The sequence below is a fragment of the Montipora foliosa genome, chromosome 10 (assembly GCF_036669935.1).
Source record: "Montipora foliosa isolate CH-2021 chromosome 10, ASM3666993v2, whole genome shotgun sequence".
NCBI lineage: Eukaryota > Metazoa > Cnidaria > Anthozoa > Scleractinia > Acroporidae > Montipora > Montipora foliosa.
This window is the reverse complement of record NC_090878.1, coordinates 16,348,774-16,374,398: the sequence shown is the minus strand read 5'-3', so window position 1 is coordinate 16,374,398 and position 25,625 is coordinate 16,348,774. Positions and strand designations below refer to the sequence as shown.

General features: G+C 39.9%; 3 protein-coding genes across 3 annotated transcripts in view; 1 reads left to right on the top strand and 2 right to left on the bottom strand.

The window, feature by feature from the left end:
* Positions 1-2,174: 2,174 nt before the first annotated feature.
* On the bottom strand, positions 2,175-10,093 carry LOC137973554 (uncharacterized). Its single transcript, XM_068820395.1, has 6 exons — positions 9,986-10,093; positions 9,783-9,904; positions 8,356-8,500; positions 7,025-7,128; positions 3,341-4,921; positions 2,175-2,451 (listed from the first exon to the last, which is right to left on the bottom strand). The coding sequence occupies exons 1-6, from the start codon at positions 10,022-10,024 to the stop codon at positions 2,175-2,177; spliced, it is 2,268 nt and encodes a 755-aa protein (XP_068676496.1). The 5' UTR covers positions 10,025-10,093.
* A 68-nt stretch (positions 10,094-10,161) lies between these two features.
* LOC137973505 (translation initiation factor eIF2B subunit beta-like) lies at positions 10,162-25,071 on the top strand. Its single transcript, XM_068820334.1, has 18 exons — positions 10,162-10,287; positions 11,609-11,695; positions 11,894-11,952; positions 12,328-12,357; positions 13,447-13,477; positions 13,930-13,978; positions 15,263-15,325; positions 16,049-16,098; positions 17,142-17,238; positions 17,328-17,387; positions 18,353-18,448; positions 19,106-19,143; positions 21,131-21,191; positions 21,778-21,837; positions 22,431-22,482; positions 22,664-22,748; positions 23,265-23,341; positions 23,881-25,071. The coding sequence occupies exons 1-17, from the start codon at positions 10,208-10,210 to the stop codon at positions 23,335-23,337; spliced, it is 1,071 nt and encodes a 356-aa protein (XP_068676435.1). The 5' UTR covers positions 10,162-10,207; the 3' UTR covers positions 23,338-23,341; positions 23,881-25,071.
* A 269-nt stretch (positions 25,072-25,340) lies between these two features.
* The window catches only part of LOC137973504 (uncharacterized), a 1,702-nt gene continuing 1,417 nt past the window's right edge, over positions 25,341-25,625 (bottom strand). The window contains exon 1 of the mRNA XM_068820333.1: positions 25,341-25,625. This exon is cut by the window's right edge and continues 1,417 nt beyond it. Within this exon, the coding sequence (XP_068676434.1) occupies positions 25,469-25,625 (157 nt within the window). The 3' untranslated portion in view covers positions 25,341-25,468.

The following is a 25,625-nucleotide window of genomic DNA, read 5'->3' as shown; positions in this document are numbered from 1 at the left end:
ATTTTACATTGCACTTTAAATTAGCAATAAAATATATTGTTGACGAACAGGAGCTTTTTAGATATTCCAAGAAAAACTGCACCTCCTATCGCGTTTGTCTTCTCGCCAAGATGGGGAAGGGAGCTTACGGGCGGTGTCTACTATTGTTCTTGCGCATACGTTCTGCGCATCTCGAGATACTCGGATTTCCTATGGGTGGTGCTTATTAATACAGGGATATTTTTGCGCGGTTCAAACTATGCGGAGATTGCAGAATTTAGCAAGTGCTCTTGGTATCCAAAAAAGAAAATTTGGGGTAACCACGCATTTTGCAGAGATAATCAAGCTTCAATTTGGAAAAGAACGCCATACATTGCTTTGTATTTTAAAGCTCTTTACAAATATTGTTGATTAATTATCTTCGAAAAATGCGTGGATCAGCTTTTCCCGCACATTCAGTAAACCGCGCAAAAATACCTTTGAATTAGTAGTAGTTACTCTCGGCGGTGCAAAGCCCAGGGAACAAGGTTGTCACACAACCACATTTATATTGATTACTTTACAAATATGGGAAGCACTACTGTCCTGGTTGCAGAACGCCACCAAACAATAATAGGGAGCTTAAGCAACGACAACGGCGACGGCAACGAGAACGTCATCTCAAAATATAAATTTGCGTTATTTTAATCGCTTCGTGACTATTTCAGCGTTTTTAATATGACAAGGGTGTGGTAATTTCTCAAAGATGACACCAGTCGGAACGGCACTCCATTTTAGGAGAGAAAATGAAAATTTATCCTCAAGTGCTGACGTTCTTCATAAAACCAAAAACTTAGCTATTTCACATTGTTGTTTTGCTGACGACGGCAAGGAAATGGACAAAAGTGAAAAATGCACGCGCAGGGCGTGCAAAGCTATTGTTTTTACCCACTAAATATGCAAATTCGTGACGTTTTCGTTGCCGTCGTCATTGCTAAAGCTCCCTAATCTCCCTATTAGGGAGATTAGGGAGCTTTAGCAATAGGGAGCTTACGAAACGAGGGCGGCGACGGCAACGAGGACTTCATTTTAAAATACGAGTTCGCGTTATTCATATCACTACGAAACTATTTCATGTCGTTTCGCGTTAAAAATGTGTAGTAACTGTCGAGGAATTAAACTGGTATGAGTGAGTTGGAAGCGTAGAGAGAGTACTGAAAATTCATCGTCATGTGCTAACGTCCTTCACAGAACCTTGAATTTGATCATTTCACGTAGTCATTTAGGAGATGACGGCAAAGAAATGTACCAAAATGTAAAACGCACGTGCAGAGCGTGCAAAGCCATTGTTTTTGCTCACTAAACCTATTGTTTTGTAGCGTCGTCGTTTCGTAAGCTCCCTAATGACGACGGCAACGGCAACGAGAACGTCATGTAAAAACATAAATTCCCGTTATTGCGATCACTTTGCGACTATTCCGAACTTTTTAATATGACAAAGGTGTGGCAGTCCTTCAGAAATGAAACCGTTACTAGCGGCGGTTAATTTAGGGGAGAAAAATGAAAATTTATGTCCAAGTGCTGACGTTCTCCATAACACTTCAAACTTGGTTATTTTACGTTGTAGTTTTGCTGACGACGGCAAAGAAATTGGCAAAAAGGAAAAACGCACGTGCAGAGCGTGCAAAGCTATTGTTTTTGACTACTGAATATGCAAATTTGTAACGTTCTCGCTGCCGTCGCCGTTGTCGTTGCTAAAGCTCCCTATTAAGCAACGACAACGGCGACGAGAACGTCATCTTAAAATATAAATTCGCGTTATTTTAATCGCTTCGTGACTATTTCAACCTTTAACACGACAAGGGTGTGGTAGTTCCTCAAAAATGACCCTGGTGGGAACGGCACTTAATTTAGGCGAGAAAATGAAAATTTATCTTCAAATGCTGACGTCCATGATAAAACCTCAAATTTGGCTGTTCCACGTTGTTGTTTTGCTGACGACGGCAAAGAAATGAACAAAAGTGAAAAACGCACGTGCAGAACGTGCAAAGCTTTTGTTTTTACCCACCAAATATGCAAATTTGTGACGTTCTCCTTGCCGTCGCCGTTGTCGTTGCTTAAGCTTCCCATTATCACTGGTCAACAAAGGAAAAAAATCAAATCGAAACTTCAACCCCGCCCCCCCCCCCCCCCCCCCCATCTCCCCCCTCCCACTTTTATAGAACCAACACGAGTGGCAAAAAAGGATGCCTCAGATACTTGAGAGATTTTCCAGTGAATACTGTGTGGTTAGAAAATGCCTGAACAAAAGAGGAAATGCTCCGCGGAACTGAGAACTTGGTCCGAAATTCGCTCGCTTCCTTGGCTGCCACATTAAACGTTCTGTACTTCCTGTTTTCAGGGTAGCTGTCCAAACCAAACACTTGTAGAATTCTCACTTCACCTCCACAGACCTTCCAGGAAAATAGGAAACCTGTGCTCTGCAACTCGGGGCTGACAGAACAAAAAGACACACGAATAAGTTCAATTTTATTGCAGTCAATAAAATCGAACGAATAATTTGTCGAAAAAAGTAAAGACATTGCTCGATTTTTGAACAACTGGTTTGAATAACCACGCCCCCGCTTTTCCCCCCGTCCCACGCGGAAAATCATAAATAATGTACTCCAACTGATGCAATTTTCAGGTTAAATGTAGGTTTACCCTGCAGCACCAAAAGGTTATCTGAAGTACTGTACTTAATGACGGTAAACGGAAAAACTTACAGTTGCAAAGAAAAAGAAAACAAATTCACGGGCTTTCCCAAATAACCAAGGGACTGTTTACATGGAGGTAGGAAGATCCTAGCACTTGGAAGATCCTAGAAGGCGAAACAACTTTTCGTTTGGTTTACATGCAGAAATTTCTGTCTGGGTGGAAGTGGAGAATGAAAGCAAGATGGCGGGCGAGAACAACAAACATGTAATTTGGGTCCTTCAACTCTCCTTACAAGCTTCAATAACTTCCTTTTCATCTTCCTCCTGGCAATCTCTCAACTCATGAAACAAAACTGGTCTTGAATATTTTCGGCGGTCATCAGAATCATTAGAATCGTCCTGTGGCAACGCCAGACGAAATTGTCGACCTATGGCAGCTGAATACCGTGAACACCCGGTCGCCGCCATGTTTGTTTTTTTGTCCCTAGTACCATGCTAGGATCTTCCTGGTGCTAGGATCTTCCCACCTCCATGTAAACAGCCCCCAAGAGTACACGGTACTTGGAGAAATTAAAAGAGTCCCTTGTCGTCATAGCTGATTGTCCTCATGCCACTTTAAGAGAATGAATGTACATGTACTTTCAGAAACTGGAATTAAACAATAAATAAACCAGTGTTGTACCCACCTTGGACTAACAGGCAAACCACAGGAATCAGGTGTCTGCCCTTTGCGGGTGTAAACCAGAATTCTGGCCAGAACAATAACCACACCACTGTCTGGACACACATCCACTATTTGAACGTCATAGTCTCTGAGTGACTTGTAACAGTTCGTGAGGCCTTCGTGAGCTTTAATCATCTCACTGATACACTGTTCTAAGTCGAGCGTCACTTGATGAACAGTCAATACCTGCTCATGAAGACCTGGATTGTCAAGACTTTTCATGAACGACTGATTTGAGTCGGGATTGTTTTTGTTTAGCTTTCCGACTTGTTTCAGTGGATCACCATGGAGATTTGTTACTTTGATTGGCAGAGATCCATCATACAAATCAAACTCATCAGACACGTCATCCAAGCTATAATTATTCTTTGTCTCTGTATGCATCTTGAGGACTGAGGACGTTAAGTTCTCGCTATAAATTAAAGGTGGATCGACTGATGGATGTATACTACACGAGGTACAACAAGTACCATGCTCTTTCTTGAGATGCACCGAGTCACAACAATCTTCATCACAAGCATCGTTATTATTGTAGTCCAATGTATTCAAATCGGTCCTTGAATCCGGCGAATCCATTTGACGGAAATGCACATGTTTTATACTGTTGCTAGGGCTGTTTAAGTTCCCAGAAACTTTGCTTCCTGTACAGTGTCTCATAACTTTCTCAGTCTTATCCTGGTTTTCCAAGGAATCGACAGACTTCTCAAATGAACTGCACGTAACAGTGCCTTTGTCTACAAGTACTTGTAACGTGCATAAGGCATACCTGCTGTCGTTTTCATCTTCCCTACTTTCCTTCATTTGCTCTGATCCGGAAAATTTTGCTTGTTTTTCACTTCCATTACAATGGCCTCCTTGGTGACTTGAAATGGACGTTTCTCGAGAAGATGACACATGATGGTCATTAGCCCTCGTCTTCTTTAAGTGGATTTTATTAAGCTCATTCACGAAGTTGGAGACTAATGTGTGCCTTTCAAGACGTTTGTTCATCACATGCGTTTTCGAACCACATATGCCATAATTATCGTCACTGCCATTTGAATTCAGGCTCCACCCAGTATCAGTTTTCAAACTGGACAAATCAGTTATTGAATTTTCACTATTGTGATAGGATTTCGCATTTTCAGAAGTATGCATGCCTAAACTTTCTTCTGTCGAACATTGCAAAGCCACGCTTATTTTGCCCACCTCTTTAGAGATAATCTCACTTGACATATCTCTTGATGGCCAGTCTTCCGTCTGGGAAATTCCCACAAACGATCTCTCAAGATACTCTAAAACGTGTTTGTCATTTTCTTCGAATGTCAAGACCTTCAACGCCATGAGAAAGTCTCCTGTGTTGATAAGAACTGTGTCCTCCGTTCTTAGACTTATAGAAGGGATAAAAGTTGGAAATGGGGGTAAAAGGTCGTAGTTAAAATGCACCACAAATGAATGCTTTAAACACTTGTTTGCACTTTTACACCCCTGGCACGCGCCTGGTGACGGGGCAGCACATATCGTGACGTAACAGTGACGACTTTCCTCTTCCTTTACAGAGAATCTGGTGTGCAACAAAATAACAAAGCAAATGGTTAGCTTGGACTCTTGCAGGTCGTTTTTAGTGCGTTTGTTTCCCAAAGGGATATGAAAGATTTTCATTTTCAAGGCAGTTATGAAATCAGAAAAAAAAAAAAAAAAAAAAAAAAAGAGAGAAACAATCAAGGAATTGAATGAAAAAAAAAAATCTCACCTTCAGCTTCCTTAAGCAATGTGAGATAGAGATCAGTCTTCTTATGAAGTCCGAATAAATTATGAAAAGTACATTGTATGCATATGCATGTACTTGTTCATTGGGTTATTATTATCTTGAATTGTTCACACTTGTACACAGAGAAAAAAAAAATTAATCTTCCCTCAAATAGAGTCAGGTACCCTTTAGTAAGATTTTCTTTTTGTTTGAATTTCTTGTTTAGACCAAAGATAACTAAGTGAAAAATGTAATATCAAAGTTATGGTCAAACAAGTTTTCTTTCTTCTTGCAGGCCTTCTGATATTACGCGATGGTGCGATTTCGCACAATCGACCTCAAATCGCATCCGATCGCACAATTCACGAAAAATCGCATAATTCACAAAAGGACGTACAAAGTTCATAAAATGAAACATAAATCAAGACGTTTCTTAGAAATTCCTGCATAAATACGCCATTTTTAAGATGATTTATCTTGGAAAAAGGCTAAAAAACCTTTGTCACCTTCGATTTCGTAAACATTCGAAGTTCAAGGCTTTATTTTTCATGTCGGGGACCTGGTACGAGTCTCCTTCTATTGGTGCAACACAAACACGGCCTTATATACACACCACTGAAATGACACAGTTGCTTTCTCTTATAGAAGAGATTTGAGAAAAATAAGCGAAGTTGTAAGTTTTACGGCAAAATGTAGTTTCTTTCGTTGAAAACTGATAAAAACTTACTCATGGATAAGTTTGTTGTGAAAACGCTTGCTTTTTCTTCGACGAAGAAGGAAGTTCCCACATTCCGCCCAATCTGAAAGCTCACGATCGAGCAAGAAAGTACCTCACAGGTACGCTCCACGTTGGTGGACGATGGACTGATGTTTTTCTCGTCGTGCAATATTAGGGCCTTTTATACGAGAGAAAATAAGCCGCGGCTTACTCTGGCCACGGTGTACAAAATACGCAAAAGGAACTATTTATACGAATATATATTCCCAGGTCAATATAAGCCGCGGCTTGAAAAAGACGTGAACGTACGGCCAGAGAAAGCCGCGGCTTATTTTCTCTCGTATAAATGGGGGTATGGCCCTATTGTGATTGACCATCTTCGGAAGTTCGTGGTTGACGAGCACGTTGATCATTCATTTGGCATGTTAGCTGTGTCCTTTCAACTTTTAACGTGGTGCACCGGTAGTGCAGAAGACCTCATTTTTTTTATTTATCCCAACTAATGTCGATCGAGATACATAATTACTGTTCCTTTGTGTTCAAAATGTTTTTAGGGCAGCAAAAAAGTGCTTTTCTTAACCTGAAACCTTATAAAACAAGCTTAAAATTGCTGAGAAAAAAATCGCATAATTTACATTATTTATCGCATAATTGGCCTTTCTAATCGCAGAATCTGCCCTGAAAAAATCGCATAATTTGCATTTTTTAATCGCACCCTATCAGAAGGCCTGTTCTTGCAAGCAAAGAACATTTGGTGTACAGTGATAAATTCAGATGAGTTTACATGTACAATGACAAGAATCCTTTAAACCTTTTTTACAGAGCCAATAACATGGTAAAGATTGTTAGTTCATATTTTTTCTTTGTCTTCAACTTCAGTGTTGTGTCCAAGGCAGATACCCTTGAAACTTGAATGCAATTGGGCCAATTCAATTGGCCCTGGCTGTGTGACTGGGGTCAAATGCATTATATGCAAAAGAAAGATGCATGGGTGATTAACTTTTGTATGTACTACATGTAACTTGGCAAAAATGGTGGCAATGTTGGTTAATAAGCCAAACCCTTCCCCTCATGAATGTCATTACTACAGTATACAGCGTGAATTTTTGCAAATTAGCAACCATTCAGTTGCATTCAGTTGCCATTCAGTGCAAATCCAACATTACATGTACATGTAATTAAACGAATGAAAGACATACGTTTCTCCATAAATTACAAATGTTGATTCATCTGAGCTTTCAGCAACCATAAGAAGTAGATCTTGTTGTATATCCTCTTTATCAAACAAGGCCACACAAAAAACCTTGAAAATAGCAAAAAATGGTGTTACAAAACAGAATTACAGTGTATGCTGGTGACAGTCCAAAACAATCAACTGGATTATCAGGAACATTGCCAGCTAGAGTACATGTATTTAATGAGTATCACTGTTACAAGTACATGATTGTACATGTATGCCTCTCACAACATTCAGTACATAATGTCATTGAATTTAATGAGCACAGAACTGTTGGCTACATGGTTTTCTTTTCCCCAGAATTTGTTTGATTACCCAAACGTAATAAGTATCTCACAACCCAAGTGTTTTGAAATAATGTATTACAATAATTATTATATTTGAAGCGCGCGTTTTAGACGAAAGGGAGAAGTGATCCTCACACTTACGTGTAACTCCAGACATTTTAAGCAATAATTCATTGTCTCTTACAGACACTTGAAAAATTCAATGGTTTTGGACCCATTACCTCTGTGATAACAGTGCAATGCTCGAGCAAATGACCTATGAAGCCCCTCCAGTAGTTGGGAGCAGGTCAATAGGCCAGTTTCGTATTCTAACGGTTGGACTGGATCTAGAATGAAATGGAGGCTAATGCGGGCAAATTAATTTGCATTTAAAAAGATTTACCCACATTAGCCTCCGTTCCATGCTAGATCCAGTCCAGCCACGAGAATTCGAAAATGGTCTATTTGTTGGGCTCATGTGTTCCTGTGAAAGGAAACCTTGTTTTCTTGGGCTCTACCTATCCTCCTTGTTTTTCTCCATTCAATTTATTGCCTTTTTTATTTCAATGGGGAAGAAAAACAAAAAACAAAACAAAAAAACAAAAACACAAAAAACACAAAAAACAACAACAACAACAACAACAAAAAAAAGGGTTATAAACCAACAAAAAGGGCCAACCAGAGAAGGTGCCAAATCTGTGCAATCAAGAGTGGTCACACGAAATACTCTGTATTGTCGAAATCTACATTACAAATGGGTTGACCGAGCCACCATTGTAAGATCTTAAGATCCCAAAGCAGGGCAGGGCACTGGGCAAATTGACCTTTTAACAATATGACTTTGCACAGCTGTTTTAATCTTTTCTGCTTACTTTATTGTATCAAAAGCATTAAAAATGCCCAGTGGCCAAATGCTGATGAGCTATTGAGCAAAATCCTGATGAAACCCTCACCAAAGATTAGTCAGAAGAGCTCAGGTATTCTTTGATCTATTCAAAGAATAATAGTTGAATATAAAACTTCAAACCTGCACTAAAGGTCTTTGCTGATTAAACTGCCACCAATGCAGTGAGTAACGATAACAAGGAAGTGGGCTGGCATCATCGCTATCAATTTTAAGGCAATATGATATGAGATATTTGCCACTCTTAGTAAAACCAAGAATTACATGCCTGAAACAAAAAAAACAAAAACAAAAAAAAATTAAAATGTGGATAATAAAACATACATACTAATAATCTATGCCTGTTTAAGGTATACTTTTCTCAAATGTCCCTCTTTCATTCACTCACAGTATCACAATTCTGTCAAAGGGTAATAATTAACAATTAGACCCGTGGCCCTTGAGGGCAAAGGGTCTAATTGTTTTAGTATCACCCAACTAGTCAGACAGAAAAGGCAGGAATAAAGTTAGCAAATGCAAGTTAAAGAAATATTTATTTGGGAATAAAACAAAAGAAAGCGTCACGCTTTCGCTACTTGAGGAGTATTACTAATAGTCCTCTAGTAGCGTAGCCAATCAAAATGCAGGATTTGCATTAGTCCACTAGTTGGGTGATATAGTCCTAGAGTAGCGAAAAGCATGGTGCTTTCTTTCGTTTTATTCCCAAATAAATATTTCTTTAACATGCATTTGCTAACTTTATTATTGCCTTTTCTGTCCGACTAGTTGGGTGATACTAAAACAATTAGACCCTTCACTCTCAAGGGCCACGGGTCAATAGCTCATTCGGCTTTGCCTCATGGGCAATTGACCCGTAGTCAGCAAGGGCTACGGGTCTAATTGTTAATTAGTATAAATACCCTTTGACAGAATTATGGTACTGATACAGACCCTTTCGTAAAGAAGATACAGAATTCTCATACATTTTACTAGTCATAAATTATACCCTGTCAGCTGGATATTAGCCTGCATAGCTGGCAGAGTATTTTAATTGCAAGGTTATTTAAAGACACAGGAATAAATCGATGGTTACTTCGTTGTTTTGACCTCGAGTTTCAAAATTACTAATCCACATGCCAGTCACAGCCAAAACCATCATACTCGCGAGTGCCAGCTACATGTACATGCAGGCTACTGGATATCGGCATGGATATTTACTGCCGTTCACATAAAGGGGTCCCACTGTAAATATCCAATCAATTGCTGATACACTGACCAATGGCCTAATTAAATATATATTATTTTTCGACTGCAACAAGAATAGACGATGATGATGATGATACAGATCTCCAGCATATGATTTATTTATGACTTGCCAGTAATCCGAGTAAAATATGAAGATATCCTTCGTGTACATGTACATGTGATGTTTTTTTTTAATTTTTGTTTTTATATAGGAATTTATATGGTCTGTATTCAGCTGTCCTCTTTTTGGAAATAACCAGTCCATTGTTCCTCCAAACCCTTCCCTTTTACCTACGATGTCGATTGTTAACATTTTAGACAATTACCCTCTCATAAGGTCACCATTCACGTCCAGTATACTTTTAAGTGGAATGCAAAACCGCTGCGGACATTTCTTGAACAAGCGGAGTCGGTTAGCACGCGAGTGCGGTTGTAACGTCCCCATTGTCTTCAAAAATATTAAAATATATATATTATTAGTATTGATGTGAATTCAATAGGCTTATACAGAAAAAAAGAGTATACTCACTTCCCTCAGGGCGAGTTTTGAAACAATATTGTCCGTCATGATTTGTACTTGTATTTACTAAAAATATCCGAAATTCTTAAAAATGCCGCGCTGACGACCGCGCCGAGTGAACTGAGAGCCCGGACCCGAGCCCACGGATGTTTATGCGCGATCATCTATCGATGAGTTAAGCCGCTGACCTATATTTGACTTTTCTCAAAACATTAACCATTTTCTTACGGCATGGCTCCTCCATCAGCTGAGTCAAAAGAAGATGATTTGTATGAGAGAATTGAAAGCTTTGTTTCTTTTCTCAAGCAGGGGTTAGTATTTGATTTAGCTTTATGACTGGGCTTAATTCTGGAATACCAGGCCTCATACACATGTTTGCACGTGAATATCGATCAAAGAGAGAGAGAGAGAATAGGGTAGATTTTAAGCTGAGATATCTTGAAGATGAAGGGAACAAATAAGATCTTTAGGGATCATAATTCAGGGAACAACTGTGAAATTTGTATTAAGAACAGCACACAGTTTCCATGTCGATCAGTTCACTGGGGTGTTCAAGTCACGTTGGGTGTGTTTAGGTGGATGACCATCTGGCGCTTCCCTATAGTATAGGCCTATGTCAGGTTGGCATAGTGGTAATCAACCATGTCTTTTCACCTCTGTGATTGTAGGTGGTTTCTACTGTCGAGGGTTTTTCTCTCGGTACCAAGGCTGTTGTCTTCCTGCGTAAAAAAGGCAAATGATGATGCCCAGCTGATTATACCTGGCTGTGGTGCTGTGATCCAGGATCATATGTGGTCCATTTGGCTGGGAAACCTTGAAACCCAGTCATGAGCCCCCATGCAGCATGGAAGACAGGCACATGTCACACTGATAAAAATACCGCGAAAGGGGGGATGAGAAATAGCGCCCCACGAACACTCTTTTTCTGCTTCACAACAGCAATGCTACAGATGGGCCCTAAAGTACACAAGTACAGAGAATCATGGTGGAATTTGCACTGACGTGGCAACTCCACTGACCACAACTGGCAAAATAATAGACACTCCTGGCCCCAGTTGTTCAAAAGGTGAATAACGCTATCCACCGGATAAATCACTGTCCATTGGATAGGGCAATTGGTTTTGCTGTGGCTTTATCCACTGGGTAGTGATTTACCCGGCGGATAGCGCTATCCATCATTTGAACAATTGGGGCCAGTTGTTTAACTCTGTCAACTTACATATTTAACTGCAATAAAATCATTGAACTGCACTCTTTGTAATTTAGTCCTCAAGTCAGAAAGAGAGGATGTTATACATGGCCAGTTTGTTTATTTGGTTGGTCTGTAACAGTTAAGGAAATTAAAGGGCAACCCATCACTTGTCAGAAGGTGATTATCAGTCTGTTCTAGTTCCTTGTGGAATTGGATGAGAAACAAATTATGCATTTGCCCAGCCAAAGTACTGGTAGTAGTCATAGTCAAAGACAGACTTGAACACTGTAATTCAGCTCAAGTCCTGCATTATTAGCATTTGGCAATAGTGGCTCTTTCTCTGTTTTGCGTCCTGATCATTCAGAATGGCAGATGCACTAAATGTTATCTGTTACATGCAGGGTTGGGTCACATATTGTACTTTTCTTTTGGCATTTCAGACAACTTCATGGATCATATAACATTGCAACACAGACATTACAACTGTTAAGAAGAATTGTATCCCAGACTCGCTGGAGCACAGCAGGGTAAACAACTCTTTTTTTTTCCATATTGATTATCACAAGCAAGAGGCTCTTGTGCATTAGGGTTTATGTTAAGTTCTAAAGAATTCAACACCACTGCAATCTTTTAATACTTCGGTATTTTATCTCTGGTTATTACAACATATGTTCACTGTTTTGGAAGCAATGTGGTCAGCATTAAGTTTTGCGATTTCTCTTTAGTGAACTAATGCAGTGTATGAGAACAGAAGGGAAGAAAATGGCAAGTGCACAACCAGCTGGTAGGCATAATTACAAACTTTACTGTAGTCTATTGGTTTGTCCTTTTTTTTGGGGGGTGGGGGGTGGGGTCTGTGTATCTCAGATTTATGAGGAGCCGCAATATCTGGAGAGTCTGGTAATGGTTTCTGTGGCAGACAAGGGTAGTAACATACACTTAAGTGTGCCAATTGATGCAGTGTAAAGTGGTGATAACGACAATGATGAGGAAGAGGAGGAAGACATATGCTGGGGGTAAACTTTATTGATCACTCAGGCCATTCTATTCCCCCCCCCCCCCCCTCCCCCATCACCCACCCACTTCCAACTTTGTTTTGCATCGCCATAAGTGATCTCCCACCATTCTTATCTTACAATAATTATTGTTTCTTTCCTAGATTCTGTGGTTGGAAATATGGTGCGAAGAGGTAAGTAACCCCGTCAGGAAATGATGAAAAAAATGAGTTCAATTCTGCCACTGGGGAGGTTCTGGGATAGGACATTAACTGGAGAAATCTTGAAGGTCTACAATTGTTGACAGGAGAGAAAGTGCTGCTGTAAATGAAAGCTATATCATTTTGCCAGTGTTGAAGGTTTTTAGAGATTTCACTTAGGGACAGTAAAGGATAAGTCCCATCTCACAGCCCTTGTACATGTATGCAACGTTACTGCAATGTAAAGGTTACATAGCGTTACACATTAGTCTTTGAGGATGCCTGCTAACCCATTGACTCCTGAATCATTCCCACTGATGTAAACTTGTCTGGTGTTAGAGGAAAAACTATTACAGTTGTAAAACTCAAGGGGTTGAAGTACTAATTATTCAAATAAATGCTGTGGAGAACAATATTTTTATGAAAAATCATATTGGAAGTGATTTTCGTAAACAAGAGGTCATTGAAGTTAAGATAGCAACAGGAGCAAACATTTGCTAAATACACTCACAGTAGCCTGAATTTGCCCTGGAACCAGGTGGCGCTCCGATTCCGGATCCCAGCCTGTGGATTCCAGATTCCGAATAGCTGATCCCTGGTCCTGGATTCTGGATTCTGGAATCTGGATTCCTTCACATCGGCCAACTGAAAAATTGGATTGAGATGTGAAGAGCACAAACAAATTTCCATACACTCAGTCGGAGTGTTTTCAGTGCCACATCATTGTTTTTAAACTGTTCAAGATGCACTAACAAAATCCAAAGGAAATGATTTCCTTCTTTGGGAGATGCTACTTGTAGATTAATGAAGCCCAAAGTGTACTGTAGGATTCTCTGGAAAATTTGAATTAGATGGAGAACTATTTCAATTAGCCGGTGAAAATTGCTTTCCCTGCCAAACTGGCCCCAAAAAATGAGTATACATTTCCCCTGGGTAGCTTAGTCAGGTCGAGCAGATGGCAAATTTTCTCCAGTCGCCAGAGCTTCTGGAGAACCCTAAGAGTGACCCCTTCACAAAATTGACATTGGAACAAACTTGTTCTTGTGTTTCAGCACAAAATAACTTGTATTACTTTATTGTTAGCTCTGAAGATTATCAGGGAGGAATATGCAGGGTATGTACTGTATATGTACATAATTTACAGTGTATGTTGTAGTTGCAAATCAAAACTTATTGTTTATCATTTTACCGTGGAGCCTTGGAAGCAGGTACATTGTATGACGCAGTGGTGAGAGCGCTCGCCTCCTACAATTGTGACCTGTGTTCCATTCCCAGTCTTGGTGTCAAATGTGGGTTGAGTTTGTTGGTTCTCTACTCTGCTCTGAGAGATTTCTCCAGGTACTCCGGTTTTCCCCTCTCCTCAAAAGACACTGTTTGATTTGGTTTGAGGTATATTGATTTCATGTCCATGTTGGAAGTTCCCAATTTGTGCTCCAGTGTTAGTTCATTATTTATCAGACAGTGTCATATTTTCTACCTTGGTTTGCTTTTCAATAATTACCTTCCAGTCTATGTCAGTTCAATTTCATAGACTTTCTTTGGTCAAAAAATGGATTTTCTTTCCAGTTCTTTGAGTGGGAAAACAGAAGAGGGAGAAACAGAGGAATCATTGCATGTGAGGTTTTTTGTCTGTGATTTGTAGGTAATTTTTAAAGTTTGTAATCTTTAACAGTGTGGCCCAGTGGTTAGGGCGCTTGCCTCGAGATCCGGAGATCCTAGGTTCAAGACCCGCTCTAACCACTCGTTGAATTTGATCTTGGTTGTCCCTGGTTCAACTTCCCAGCTGCACTTGTAAATAGCCAACTGGTTTGTCTCCGGCCAGTTGGGATTCTTAACAGTTGTTGTTGTTGTTGTTCTGTTCTGTCGTTTCGTTGTGTTTCATTGGCCCTGAAAAGCCCCTATGGGGAGCGGTCAATTAAGTATGTATTGTATTGTATTGTATACAGTGTAACTACAGTTGTGCACTCTGTAACCTGCCCTTTGAATGAAAGTGAGGTCATGATAAGAGTTCACGTCGGCCACCTCTTCAAAGTGAGTGTAGGTGTTAAGTTTTTGTGATTGTAATTAGTTCTAGTTTACATATGAATGGAGACCAGTTTTCATAAGAAAAACTTCGCACTTAGACTCGCTTTGAAGAGGAGGAGACGTGAACTTGGAAATGGCCTATCAGTTCATACTGTACATACTGAGCAGTGCTTAAGGAGTTCTAAATGGATGCAGGCAAGTTTTTGTATTGCACCAGTGAAGCGTAGGAATTGCTCAAGAGTTGGCCGCGAACAACTCCAGCTTCTTGAGAGAAAGCTAAAATTATGAATCAAAATTCTTTGCTAGTCTCAGTTTACTCTGACGAAGGGCTAAGGCTGGGAACATTGACTCGCAAAATTACTGAAATATTTCTTACAGTGGTTTATCTGTTCACTTCCTGCCAACACAGCTGCTGTGGAGGTGATTATTAAGCGATAATCACCTAAGCAGTTTTTCAAAATGGTCCCAAGCCGTTTTGTGGAGGTAACAGACGAAGACATTGTTTTATAGGAAATGCATATTTTTCAAATAATCACCGATGTAATTATACTAAAACCATTATTCTCCTCAGGCTCGATGAACATCGGTGAATAAAAACCTTGATTTCGCCTCGGTTTTTATTCACCGATATTCACCTCGCCTTCGGGGAATAATTGCTAATTATTCACCGGCATTGGTCGGTTCGTATAGGGCCGCACTCAGTACCGATTCAGATTATGATAATGAATAGACAAAGAAAAATCAAAATTGAACTGAACCAGGAAAAAAAGTGATCCACAGCATATCCATCAATGTATGAGACATGGAATACTTAGCTTCCATTGGCACTGCCTTGGGTAATGCAAGTTTTTGTTGTTGTTGTTGGTCATTTTAGAAATTTTTGATGGCGGGAGGACCTTCTACCAGTGACTTTAATAAACCGACGCATGGCCTTAAGGTATTCTCTTTTGCTACGATTTATTCACACCGTAAGTTACGTGTTTCACAATCAAATGCGACTTTCCAGGAGAAAATATACGCTAACGCAGACTGTAGGTTCGCCAGGGCATCGTTTGAACGTTACATACAAAACCTTTGAGCTTTTGTTTTGTCAGTTTAGGGGGCAATGTAATCCATTGGGCAAAGTTTAAAATCCCTTGTCAAATTGTGAAAAAATAAAGTCTTTTGATTGCGCTTAACCCTTTCACCGCCAAAAATGCAAATTGACACTTATAGATTTTACTCTGTCTAACGCCAGACGATTTTACTCGTCAATGGGGGAGCCCTCGGCAGTGAAAGGGTTAATCTTTAAATGTTTTCTTTCTAAAAAAAGATGATAGTAATAGGATTTCACTGTGCGCTGAAGGGTGCAAATCAACACTCGCCTCCCATCTGTGTGGCCAGGGTTCGATTTCCAGACTCTGTCTCATAATTATGTGGGTTGAGTTTGTTGCTTCTCTGCTCACTCCGAGAGACTTTTCTCAGGGGGTACTCCAGTTTTCCCCTCTTCCAAAAAAACAACATTTAATTTGTTGATTTCAGATTACATCTACTCTTAATAAAGTTCGCTTCGTTTCCTCCGTGCTCCTATGGTGCTATTCCATTATTTTTTTCTGCATCCTATTAATGTAATACAATACTTATAAATCCACCTTGTCTTATCTTCTTGTTTATTCGACAGACCACAGTTATCGATGCTTTAAACGAACTACTAACAGAACTCGAATCAAGGTATCTACATTAATAGGAGACATTTCGAAGAACTTTCCTTGGGTGACGACTGTTTCTTTTATTGCATTGGGCAACCTGACTGTATACCTCATCAGCCCCTTAGTTGGTCGAGCATCGGGCTGCCATGCGGGAGGCCGTGCGTTAAACTCCGGCCGGACCAACACTCAATGTCTTTAAATAACTGAGGAGAAAGTGCTGCCTTTGTAATTACACCCCGCAAATGGTTGAATTATCAAATGTTGACCTACAATATTGTAGTGTGAACGAATGCACGAATTTTTTAACCAATAGAAAATTCGTCCGGTACCATGTGAATGGAGCGTTAGATTTTCTCCTTGCAACCACACCTTTCAAATTAATTTTATTTTCGTTTTGTTGATACACACTTTCCATGCTGAATGACTTGGAATCACCGCGAAATGATTACAACAATGCGAGGTTACATTTTTTTAATGTCGTTCTCAAAGCCGTCGTTGTCTAGTCCTTGCTTAAGCTCCTTATTTGCTGGTGGGGCACTTATGTCCAAGTTTGCACACAGCTGCAAAAATTGAGATTTTTTCGCAAAAAATCGGAAAAGCTGAAAAGAACAAGGCAAGTCTCCAACTAGGACTCGAGATTTTTGCGATTTTTTCGAAAATTGTCAGTTTTGTGAAAAATCGCAAAAATCGTAAAAGCCGAAAGTAAGAAGATTGTGGATTTTGCCCAAAATCGTAAAAGCCGGAAAGACGACGACAAACCTGGACATATCTCGTATAGGGCAGAACACAACTCCTGAACTTCATGCTTTTTTTCACAAAGAGTGTATGGGAATTCTAACGTCTCACTGAAATTTTATGAGTTGTGAGACGTGACCTGCGAGAAGACTTGAACGTCAAACCATTGGCAGACGGGATTCTTCACGAAAGGATCATTTACTCCTCGGTTATTTGAAGACCCTGTAAAATTAACACGTGCATTGCTTTTAGGAACTCGCCCCTCAGAAGAGGTCTTAATAATATGTGCTTACTTTGAATTTGTGAATTGGTCTTTTTGATTGTGTTTAGTGCTGATAATATTGCAACTCAGGCACTGGAGCATATACATTCCAACGAAGTCATCATGACCATCGGAAAATCCAAAACAGTGGAAGCTTTTCTTAAGGTGTGTGACAGTTTTTTTTTTTTTTCGTTTCTCAAGTATTGAAAATTTGTGAGAAAAGAAATGGATTTCTTTCTTATTTTCCTTTTTAGAACGCAGCAAGAAAACGCAAATTTAGCGTCATTGTGGCGGAAGGGGCTCCATTTTACAAGGTTTGTTGAACAATGGTCGGTTGCAGCATAGATTATCGAGGGACTATTTTTATTGCGCATACGTTCTGCGCAACTCGAGATAATAATGATGGCGGTGGTTATTAATAAAGGGATATCTTTGTTCGGTTCAAAACTATGTGGAGAAAGCAGAACTTAGCAAGTGCTCTTGGTATCCAAAAAGAAAATTGTGTGTAATCGTGCATTTTTCAGAGATAATTAAGCTGCAATTTGGAAAGAACGCCATACATTGATTAATTATCGTCGAAAAATGCGTGGTTACCCCCAATTCTCTTTTTGGATTTCAACAACACTTGTTAAGATCTGCTTTTCCCGCATATTCAGTAAACCGCTCAAACATACTTTTCAATTAGTAGGCACCGTCCTTAAAACCTTCGAAAGCGAAAACAATGGTCTCCTTGGGTTTGAATTGGGTACAATTTAAGCAAGAGAAGACGTTTTCCGTGTTTCCATAGCCTCATCTAAACACGAGGGGGAGTTGGGAGAATTCCAGACAATTATGCAAACCCGAGACGTAGTCGAGGGTTTGCATAACTGTCTCGAATTCTCCCAACTTCCCCGAGTGTTTGAATGAGGCTATGGAAACACGGAAACACGGAAAAGACCCTTTATTGCTTTTATAAAAATAATATTTCTCAAAGATGATTCGGCAAATGAAGGAAACTTCTTGATTGAAACAGATTTTCTTGATACACGATCATATTTCCTACCAGCCAATCAAAAAGCGCGTCTGACGGCATATAACCAATCAAAATTCGTGTGATGTCACATCCGTGTTTCCATACTCTCATCTAAACACAGCCATTGACCGATGAGAGTGCGTGCACTATCCTAATTATTTTATAAATTGAGTTAGCCGATTAGGTCTATTGTTAGTTGTAAATATATACATGTACTTTAAAGGTAAGAATCAGAAATTCCACGGTGATTGCTCTGTTGTCTTTCAGGGTCAAGATCTTGCGAAGAGTTTAGCGCAACATGACATCGAGACAACGCTCATCACAGACTCGGCTGTGTTTGCCATCATGTCGAGAGTGAACAAAGTGAGGATTTACGTTGCTTATTAAGCCCCGTTCATTGTTGGCCAACAGTTCCCAACACGGCTGGGGGGGGGGGGGGGGTGGGGATGGTTGCGTCCGTCTGCATGGAGCTTTATACATAACCCGGACGTTATTCTGTTTAGCATCGATTATTTTTCATCTCCATTTTAAAGTTCCCCTAACCTCAACCCTTTTTTTTATTTTGGGAAAGTCAAATTTCAGCGCCAAAAAGCATGCATTTTTCGTTAACTGGTTGCAATTTCGTCTGTAAAAAGACTGCATGCACAGTTTAAAAAAGTGGCAGTCGCTTGTCTCATGGACGAGATAATATGGGGCAAGGGCCTATTCCTGAAATGACGTCACAAACTGTTCTTCAGGGCCTGGTTGTTGAAAAGCCGATTAACGCTAATCCCAGATTAAAAAAATTAACCAAGTAGTTTATTTCTTTACTCCCAAATGCCGTTTAACGCTGATATTCGGCAAGAACTTTAATTAAGTTATTCGGCTTTCGAACAACCGGGCCTTGAATTCAATGTAAATGCCATTTACTATCTTTGTTTTCAACACTCAAGTCCGCAGAAGAGATTTGCAGGAGTGTGAGTTTGAATGCTACGCTTTAAGTTTGTTTTATTACTTGTAAATTATTTTCTTTAATCTTAGGTAATCATTGGTACACACGCGGTTATGGCGGATGGCGGGTAAGCTACAAGCTAGCACGCATATCATGATTAAGGAGAGTACATCTCTTACATAAATGACCTAGCTTCAAATATTAGTTTCCTTGAGAGATTTAACCATTTGCTAGGATTATTTAGCCTTAAAGGTCTGCATCTAACTAAGAGAACGGAAGCAACAAATGACCATTTCCCAACTTAACGGGTCCAAAACTGACCGATACCCTAAAGGCCTTGAAGAGTCGAACGCTCGTCAGAAATGTACCAAAATGAAAAACGCACGTGCAGAGCGTGCAGAACTATTGCCTTTGCTAATTTCTTATGCAGATTTGTGGCGTTTATGCTTCCGTCGTCCGTTGTCAAAACGTTAGCGTCCTTTTTAGTGTTTTCTAACGTTTCCGAGGCATCTGCTGTCGTCTTTACTGTAAGGGGCTGTGTTACGGTAGTGTGGTTGATTTTGTGTAATTTTGCGTATTACTCGGCCCTACGTGCCATTATCAACTCAACGTTAACCAGAAATTTCTTTTGAACAACACAACTCTAAAGCTTCCTGACCAAAAAGTGCTTGTCGAGGAAACACAATAGACCATTTTACAATTGTTTGCTCAGCGACCTAGCCTTTGAATGGCTGCGAGGCTGCCGGTGACCTTGTATTGATACAGACCTCACTGCTTTTATCATGTAAATTGTGTTGTTGTAATTCTAATTAGTCTTCATTAACATTACAAACGCACGAAGGTTTGTATCAAAACAGGGTCAGCGGCAGCCTCGCTTTCATTCTTAGTCCAGGTAACTTAGCTACAGCTGTCAAATGGTCTATTGAAGGTACAAACAACAGACTGAGATAAACCTTGAAAACTGTCAGGCTGAGCTGTCTTCAAAAACCGCAATTACAATCCATTTTAATCTTGTTCATTTTTGCCCATCCCTTCCTCCTTTTGCATTTGCTGTTTCACTCAAACATTTCTTTAATGTTTAAGAATTTTTTTTTTCTTTTTTTTATGTTCCGCTTGATTTGTTTGCCAGTTGCCAGTCGCTGAATTTGTCTAAGGGTGCGTTCGATTGACCGTTTTCCGGAATAAGAATACGTGGAATGATGATTTAAAACCGTATGTTTGGCGCTTTTGAAGCAACAAGGATAATAAAGATATGTTTAAAATATCATTTTAGCAAGTGTTTGATAATTTTAATGTGAATCTCCCGTAAAAACGAAGGATTTCTAACTTCTATTCCATGTATTCCTATTCCGGAATACGGTTAATCGAACGCGCCCCAAATGTCGTGGCACAGCCCCTTAAAGCCACCTATACCCGACTTTCATAAAGGGCGGTCAATCTATGTTTATTTTTATTACTCTATGATTATTTTATGCTTAACAGACCTACTGTTCTCATTTTGGAGCAAGAATAGTGTTTTTAATTTTGCTCGTCTCAGCAGGCTCAAAGGAAATTACCAGTTATCATCTGTGTCTCTTCATCGAACTTAAAGAGGCTTTGTCACGCAAAATGATGTGATTTCATGACACCCAAAATGCCAAAAATGTCAAAAAAGTGGATTGAAACATTGCAATAACCACTTAAAACTGTTGAACTGACAACATAAAGGAAATAAGGCAAAAGGAAAGAAAAGATGGATGGTCACAAATGGACAAGATTGAAACGGAATGCATTGGGTAACCTTGAAAAGAGTCAGCCCGACATTTTGTATTTCAAATTTATGGCAAATCTCCTGGATAAAGGCCGTTTTTGCTCAGAATTATCTTGTTTTTGATGTGACGATAATTTTATCAGTAAAGGGATTCCCCATTACTATTTTTGGTTAACCAGAGAATTCCCATAAACACCCTAAAATATCTTACCATAGGCCTTTAGGTCAAGGTTAACAGATTTAACACTTTTACGCTCTGGTGAGTCAGGCGAAGTGGTGGAGAACTGGTCGTAATCCGTGCCTCCCACCTCCGTCCATTTTGATGTGACCTAAAATTCCTTTTCTTGGTCTACTGTTTCCACAGGTTGCGGTCCATTGTTGGTTCTCATGCGCTCGCTCTTGCCGCTAAACAGCACTCAGTGCCAGTAAGTTATGATTCTTAAATCATTGCCAACGCACTCAAAGAGAGAGACTACGTTTTACACGGTGGTTTAATAAGGTCGTAAGGACGAGCAAAAGCCGCAGAACAGCTATTAACCGACAAGAGGCTTCAAGCCTATGCGTCAAGGCAGTAAACTACTTCGGAAGTTTTCGAGTCCAATGCCCCCGTGCAAGCAACGAAGATCTCACCGAACGAATTGCAGGAATGTGGAATTGAAAATTTAAGTCATGATGACATCGAGTTGCTGGCTTTATTGGAAACGCAGCTTAAATCGTATTTTTTTTTGTTTCCTGGAAGGTAGTTGAGGATTTTTAAGTATAAATTTAGCGGCTCGTTTACTCACCGAAGACCTCAGCGAATGAATTGCAATGAAGTAACGAAGGAATAAGGATAGCTTCATTTCTGGATTTTCTCTCTTTTTTTTTTTCATTAACGAAAAGCTTGCCCTCGTGTATAACTCGGAAAGGTTTTCGTACTGATATATATATATATATATATATATATATATATATATATATATATATATATATATATATATTTTTTTTTTTTTTTTTTTTTTTTTTCCCCAGTTAATTGTCTGTGCTGCGATGTACAAGCTGACACCACAGTACATTGTTTCATACGATCAGGTACATTATCGGATTGCAATTTATGCTTAATTCTCATTTAGTGTTGCCAGGCTGAACTAAAGCAGATAACTCGTTTAGATGTACAATGGGATGATCATATGCCCGTCTTAGTTACGAGACGATGTCAACACACGCTTCAAGTTCGTCTTACAAGGATTCTGGGTCATTGATATTTCTTTCCGTCTTTAAACTGGACTACTATAATGATAGACGCACAATTAGTCTGGTTGAATTTTGCGTCCAGGATACAAACGGTCAATAATGCCCAACATCGAACGAAAAAAGTTGTCATCTTTTTCCGCCATGACATTGCTCCAAAATGTTTGTCACCATCCAAAAATATATATATACATTTTTTAAAGTGGAAGGTTACGTCAAGGTTACGTTACGGCGAAACACGGTGGGTGAATTTGGACAAGAAATCTGGCACATGATTCCGAGTGCAATTTTTGGAAGAAATAAGCACAAGAATTTCAAGCCACGATGTATTTAATAAAATTATTAACGAACTTGTGAAATCAACGGCCCTCGGTGTTCCACTGAGGAAGATCACTTGTTTTTTGTTTGTTTGTTTGTTTGTTTGTGTGTTTCAGGATAGTTGCAATAAGTTTGTTGCTCCACACGACGTAATGAAATTCTCGGAAGGTACGATTTGAGAGATCATTTATGTGACCATATATGCATTCAGCTTTGCGCGGATAGAATCACTTTGTTTGTTTACAAAGCTGTTTGCTTAACACTTCCAATAGTTTTCATTTTTTTCACCTCTTATTTACACATATTTGCATTATTTGGCTTTTTTACGAGCAATTTGTTGTTGTTGCAGGAAATATCTTGTCAAAGATAGAAGTTCAAAGTCCTGTCTTTGACTACATTCCGCCAGACTTAGTGAATCTTTGTATCTCAAACATGTAGGTATTAAGTTTGGTTTTCTGTTCTGTTATTGTTGTTGTTATTGTTGTTGTTGTTGTTATTATTATTATTAGTAGTAGTAGTAGTAGTAGTAGTAGTAGTAGTAGTAGTAGTAGTAGTAGTAGTAGTAGTAGTAGTAGTAGTATTATCATCATTTGTTTGCTTGTCATTTCCCATGTTATTCTTGGTGTATAGCAACATTAGCTTAACCGAGTAATAAAACTGAAAAACTGTACTGAATAACTGGAGCGTCGTGAAATTGCCCGACGTAAGTCCATGCAGCCGATGGCGATGGCGCGGGAAAAAAAACGAAGGCGAGCAAGGTATAACGAGTGGATTTGGTTTTATCTCTGATTGGTTGAAAATGTGGCGCGAAATTGTTGTGGCAGGAACCAAGCGTAGAAGTGCAAAACTGCCAACTGCTAACTGAGATGCTCTGGTCAATTTGCCTTCGTCGCCTTATCAAATCCCGTTCGTGCACCCAACGTCACGTCCTTTTTTTTTTTTAATTTTAGTGGAGGCTATTCACCATCGTACGTGTACCGACTTGTAAGTGAACTTTACCATGCAGATGACTACTATCTTTGATAAGGTAAGGTATGCGAGCCAGACGATAACCTGTTCGAGGTTCCCAGATAGTCGGGAAAGAGAAAAAAATGCGCGCGAAAAATGTGTGGGTTTGGGTCGAGGCGAGGCGCCTCGCCAAGCCCCCACTCGCTTTTCACACGCAGTTGTTTTCGTTTCCCCGACTATCTGGGGGCTTGGAACAGGCTAGCCAGATGATTGACTTCGCTCGTTGATGTTTTCGCGCCATTTTATCAACCAATCAAAGTGTGACTTGGCGGTGGCCACGCGGATTTGGTTACGCTGACAGGTTCGTTTGAATGCCAGTCACTTCCTTAGGGACAAAAGTTTAGCGTTCTCCGCAGTGATTGGCTGGTAAAATTTACGCACCCTTTTTGTAAGCCGACGAGAGCGGAGACTAAATCAAACGGTGACCAGTTTGCCAGGAACTATTAGTTTTCGCGAATTTAGCGACGGCAGCGCCAATTTGCTTTGGGACAAGTTGTTTAATGCAAATGACCTGGCATTCCGTCAACAATCAAAATGTTTTTTTTTTGTCTTTCTCAGGTATCTTTGGACGCCACTAATAGCTCCTCCTTTAAGATATTCGTCTGTTTCTTTTTTAAGGCCTTTAAGTTGCCAGTTCTTGCTTTTATGCGACTCTGTAATTTATTAATTCCCTGCTTTGAGAATTGCAAGAAGAATAAGTAGAAATAGGCTTTCCCAAAGAACGGTCATTCCGAGGAGAAAACGATTTTTGCGCTGGTGACCGGAAAGTCGGACAAAGAAACAAAATGGATAAAGGGATTTAGTTTCTAAAGAAACTGTGGTAATGCGTCGATGGGGAAGTAAAGAAAACAGAATGGGTTTTTCAACTGGGTTATAAGGCAAATTGATCACCATAAGGATGTTTCGAGCGTTAACCCTTCGTCAGAGCGTTTTGACTCATAAGCGAAAATGACCCGTTCGCTCAGACGAAGGCCTAATGCTTGAAAAGGGTTAATTAAGTGAATTGATTAGATAAATTCAAAAGCTGTCGTTTCGAGCTTTAGCCGGTTGTCAGAGCGCATAAACCGCTAGCAACACATAATTTCCTCTTTGCTTACACGAAGAGCTAACGCTTGTCGTGTCAGCTTTCAAATTTATTTTCGGTGGTCAATTCACCATATCAAGTCAGTTGATAAACTAATTTCTGTGACACAAAAAATTAACCTCCACCGGATACCCGTGTGACTTTTCCGTATGCTTTACACAACGTGTATTCCTGAGTGCACGACTTTGAACACAAATGGAAAATTCTGAATATCAGACAAAGAACAAAGGAGGGAGACATCCAGGTTCGGATGCCAGAGATCTTGTCCAAGCATCCGTTCAAAAAAGCCAGCGTTTCAGTGATTGTGTTGAGTTTATACGTGCGCTAAAATACATATGTCTGCATCCTTTTCAAAGCGAGTCTGAGTGCGAAGTTTTCTTATGAAAATTAGTTTTCATTCATATGTGAAGTAGAAGTAATTAGCATCACAAAACCTTCGTACTTGGACTCGCTTTGAAGAGGAGGCAGACGTGAACTCGGAAACAGCTTATTTTTAAAGCTGGTATTTGTTTGTCCAGCTGATATCGGGCTTGGCATTTAAGCGTAAGATCTTAAGATACCTTCGAGTCTCTCGCTCTTCTGCGGATTCTTCGGAAATGCACATTTTCTGTAAATAAACAACAAAAGGTGTACTGTCTCACATAATTGAATATAGACTGTATATAAGTCAGTTCGCTTTGTGGCATTAGTCTTTTGTCCACTCTTGTCTCTTGGGTCACTCTATTTCCCATTCTGTCGAGCGGGAGAGAGGGGTTCCCAGTTTTTTCCCAAGGGTCACGTCTCCTGTGACTCTTTTGCTTTGTTCCTCGATCTCCGCGTGAAATAAAACGAATGCTGAATTCGGTTTTCGTAGGACACCGTTAAGTAAAAACATCGCGCTTGTGTTATCCTCATCGTCCTGTGGCCTTGGTTGATAACAGCCCTATGCCTTTATATTACTTATGTTATCCTGTACGGGAAGCGCTAGCCTTGCCCAACCTTTGTTTTACGACCCTCGAGTTGGTTTGTTTTGGCAACAAAATGGCTTCTGATCACGTGGTTGAAATCAAAAGTCATTTTCTGTTATCTGCCACGATCAAGGGACCCTGCCCAAATAATGGAAGTGTAAGTATCTTGAAGCATTCCTCGCTTCCAGGAAAGCTGCTTTCTCAACCTCTTAATATACATCGTAAACGTGGAATAGTACGACCCCACAAAATGATCCGCGTGTGCGCAAATG

What these genes read in the sequence shown, in the direction of transcription:
- LOC137973554 (XM_068820395.1), bottom strand. Translation starts at nt 10,024, where the DNA reads ATGACGGACAATATTGTTTCAAAACTCGCCCTGAGGGAA. An exon ending in CAAAACTCGCCCTGAGGGAA is followed by an intron (nt 9,905 to 9,985) that starts GTGAGTATACTC and finishes ATATTTTTGAAG; the next exon opens with ACAATGGGGACGTTACAACC. An exon ending in TTTGTAATTTATGGAGAAAC is followed by an intron (nt 4,922 to 7,024) that starts GTATGTCTTTCA and finishes GTTGCACACCAG; the next exon opens with ATTCTCTGTAAAGGAAGAGG.
- LOC137973505 (XM_068820334.1), top strand. Translation starts at nt 10,208, where the DNA reads ATGGCTCCTCCATCAGCTGAGTCAAAAGAAGATGATTTGTATGAGAGA. An exon ending in GGCAAGTGCACAACCAGCTG is followed by an intron (nt 11,953 to 12,327) that starts GTAGGCATAATT and finishes TTTCTTTCCTAG; the next exon opens with ATTCTGTGGTTGGAAATATG. An exon ending in ATCAGGGAGGAATATGCAGG is followed by an intron (nt 13,478 to 13,929) that starts GTATGTACTGTA and finishes TTTTCTTTCCAG; the next exon opens with TTCTTTGAGTGGGAAAACAG.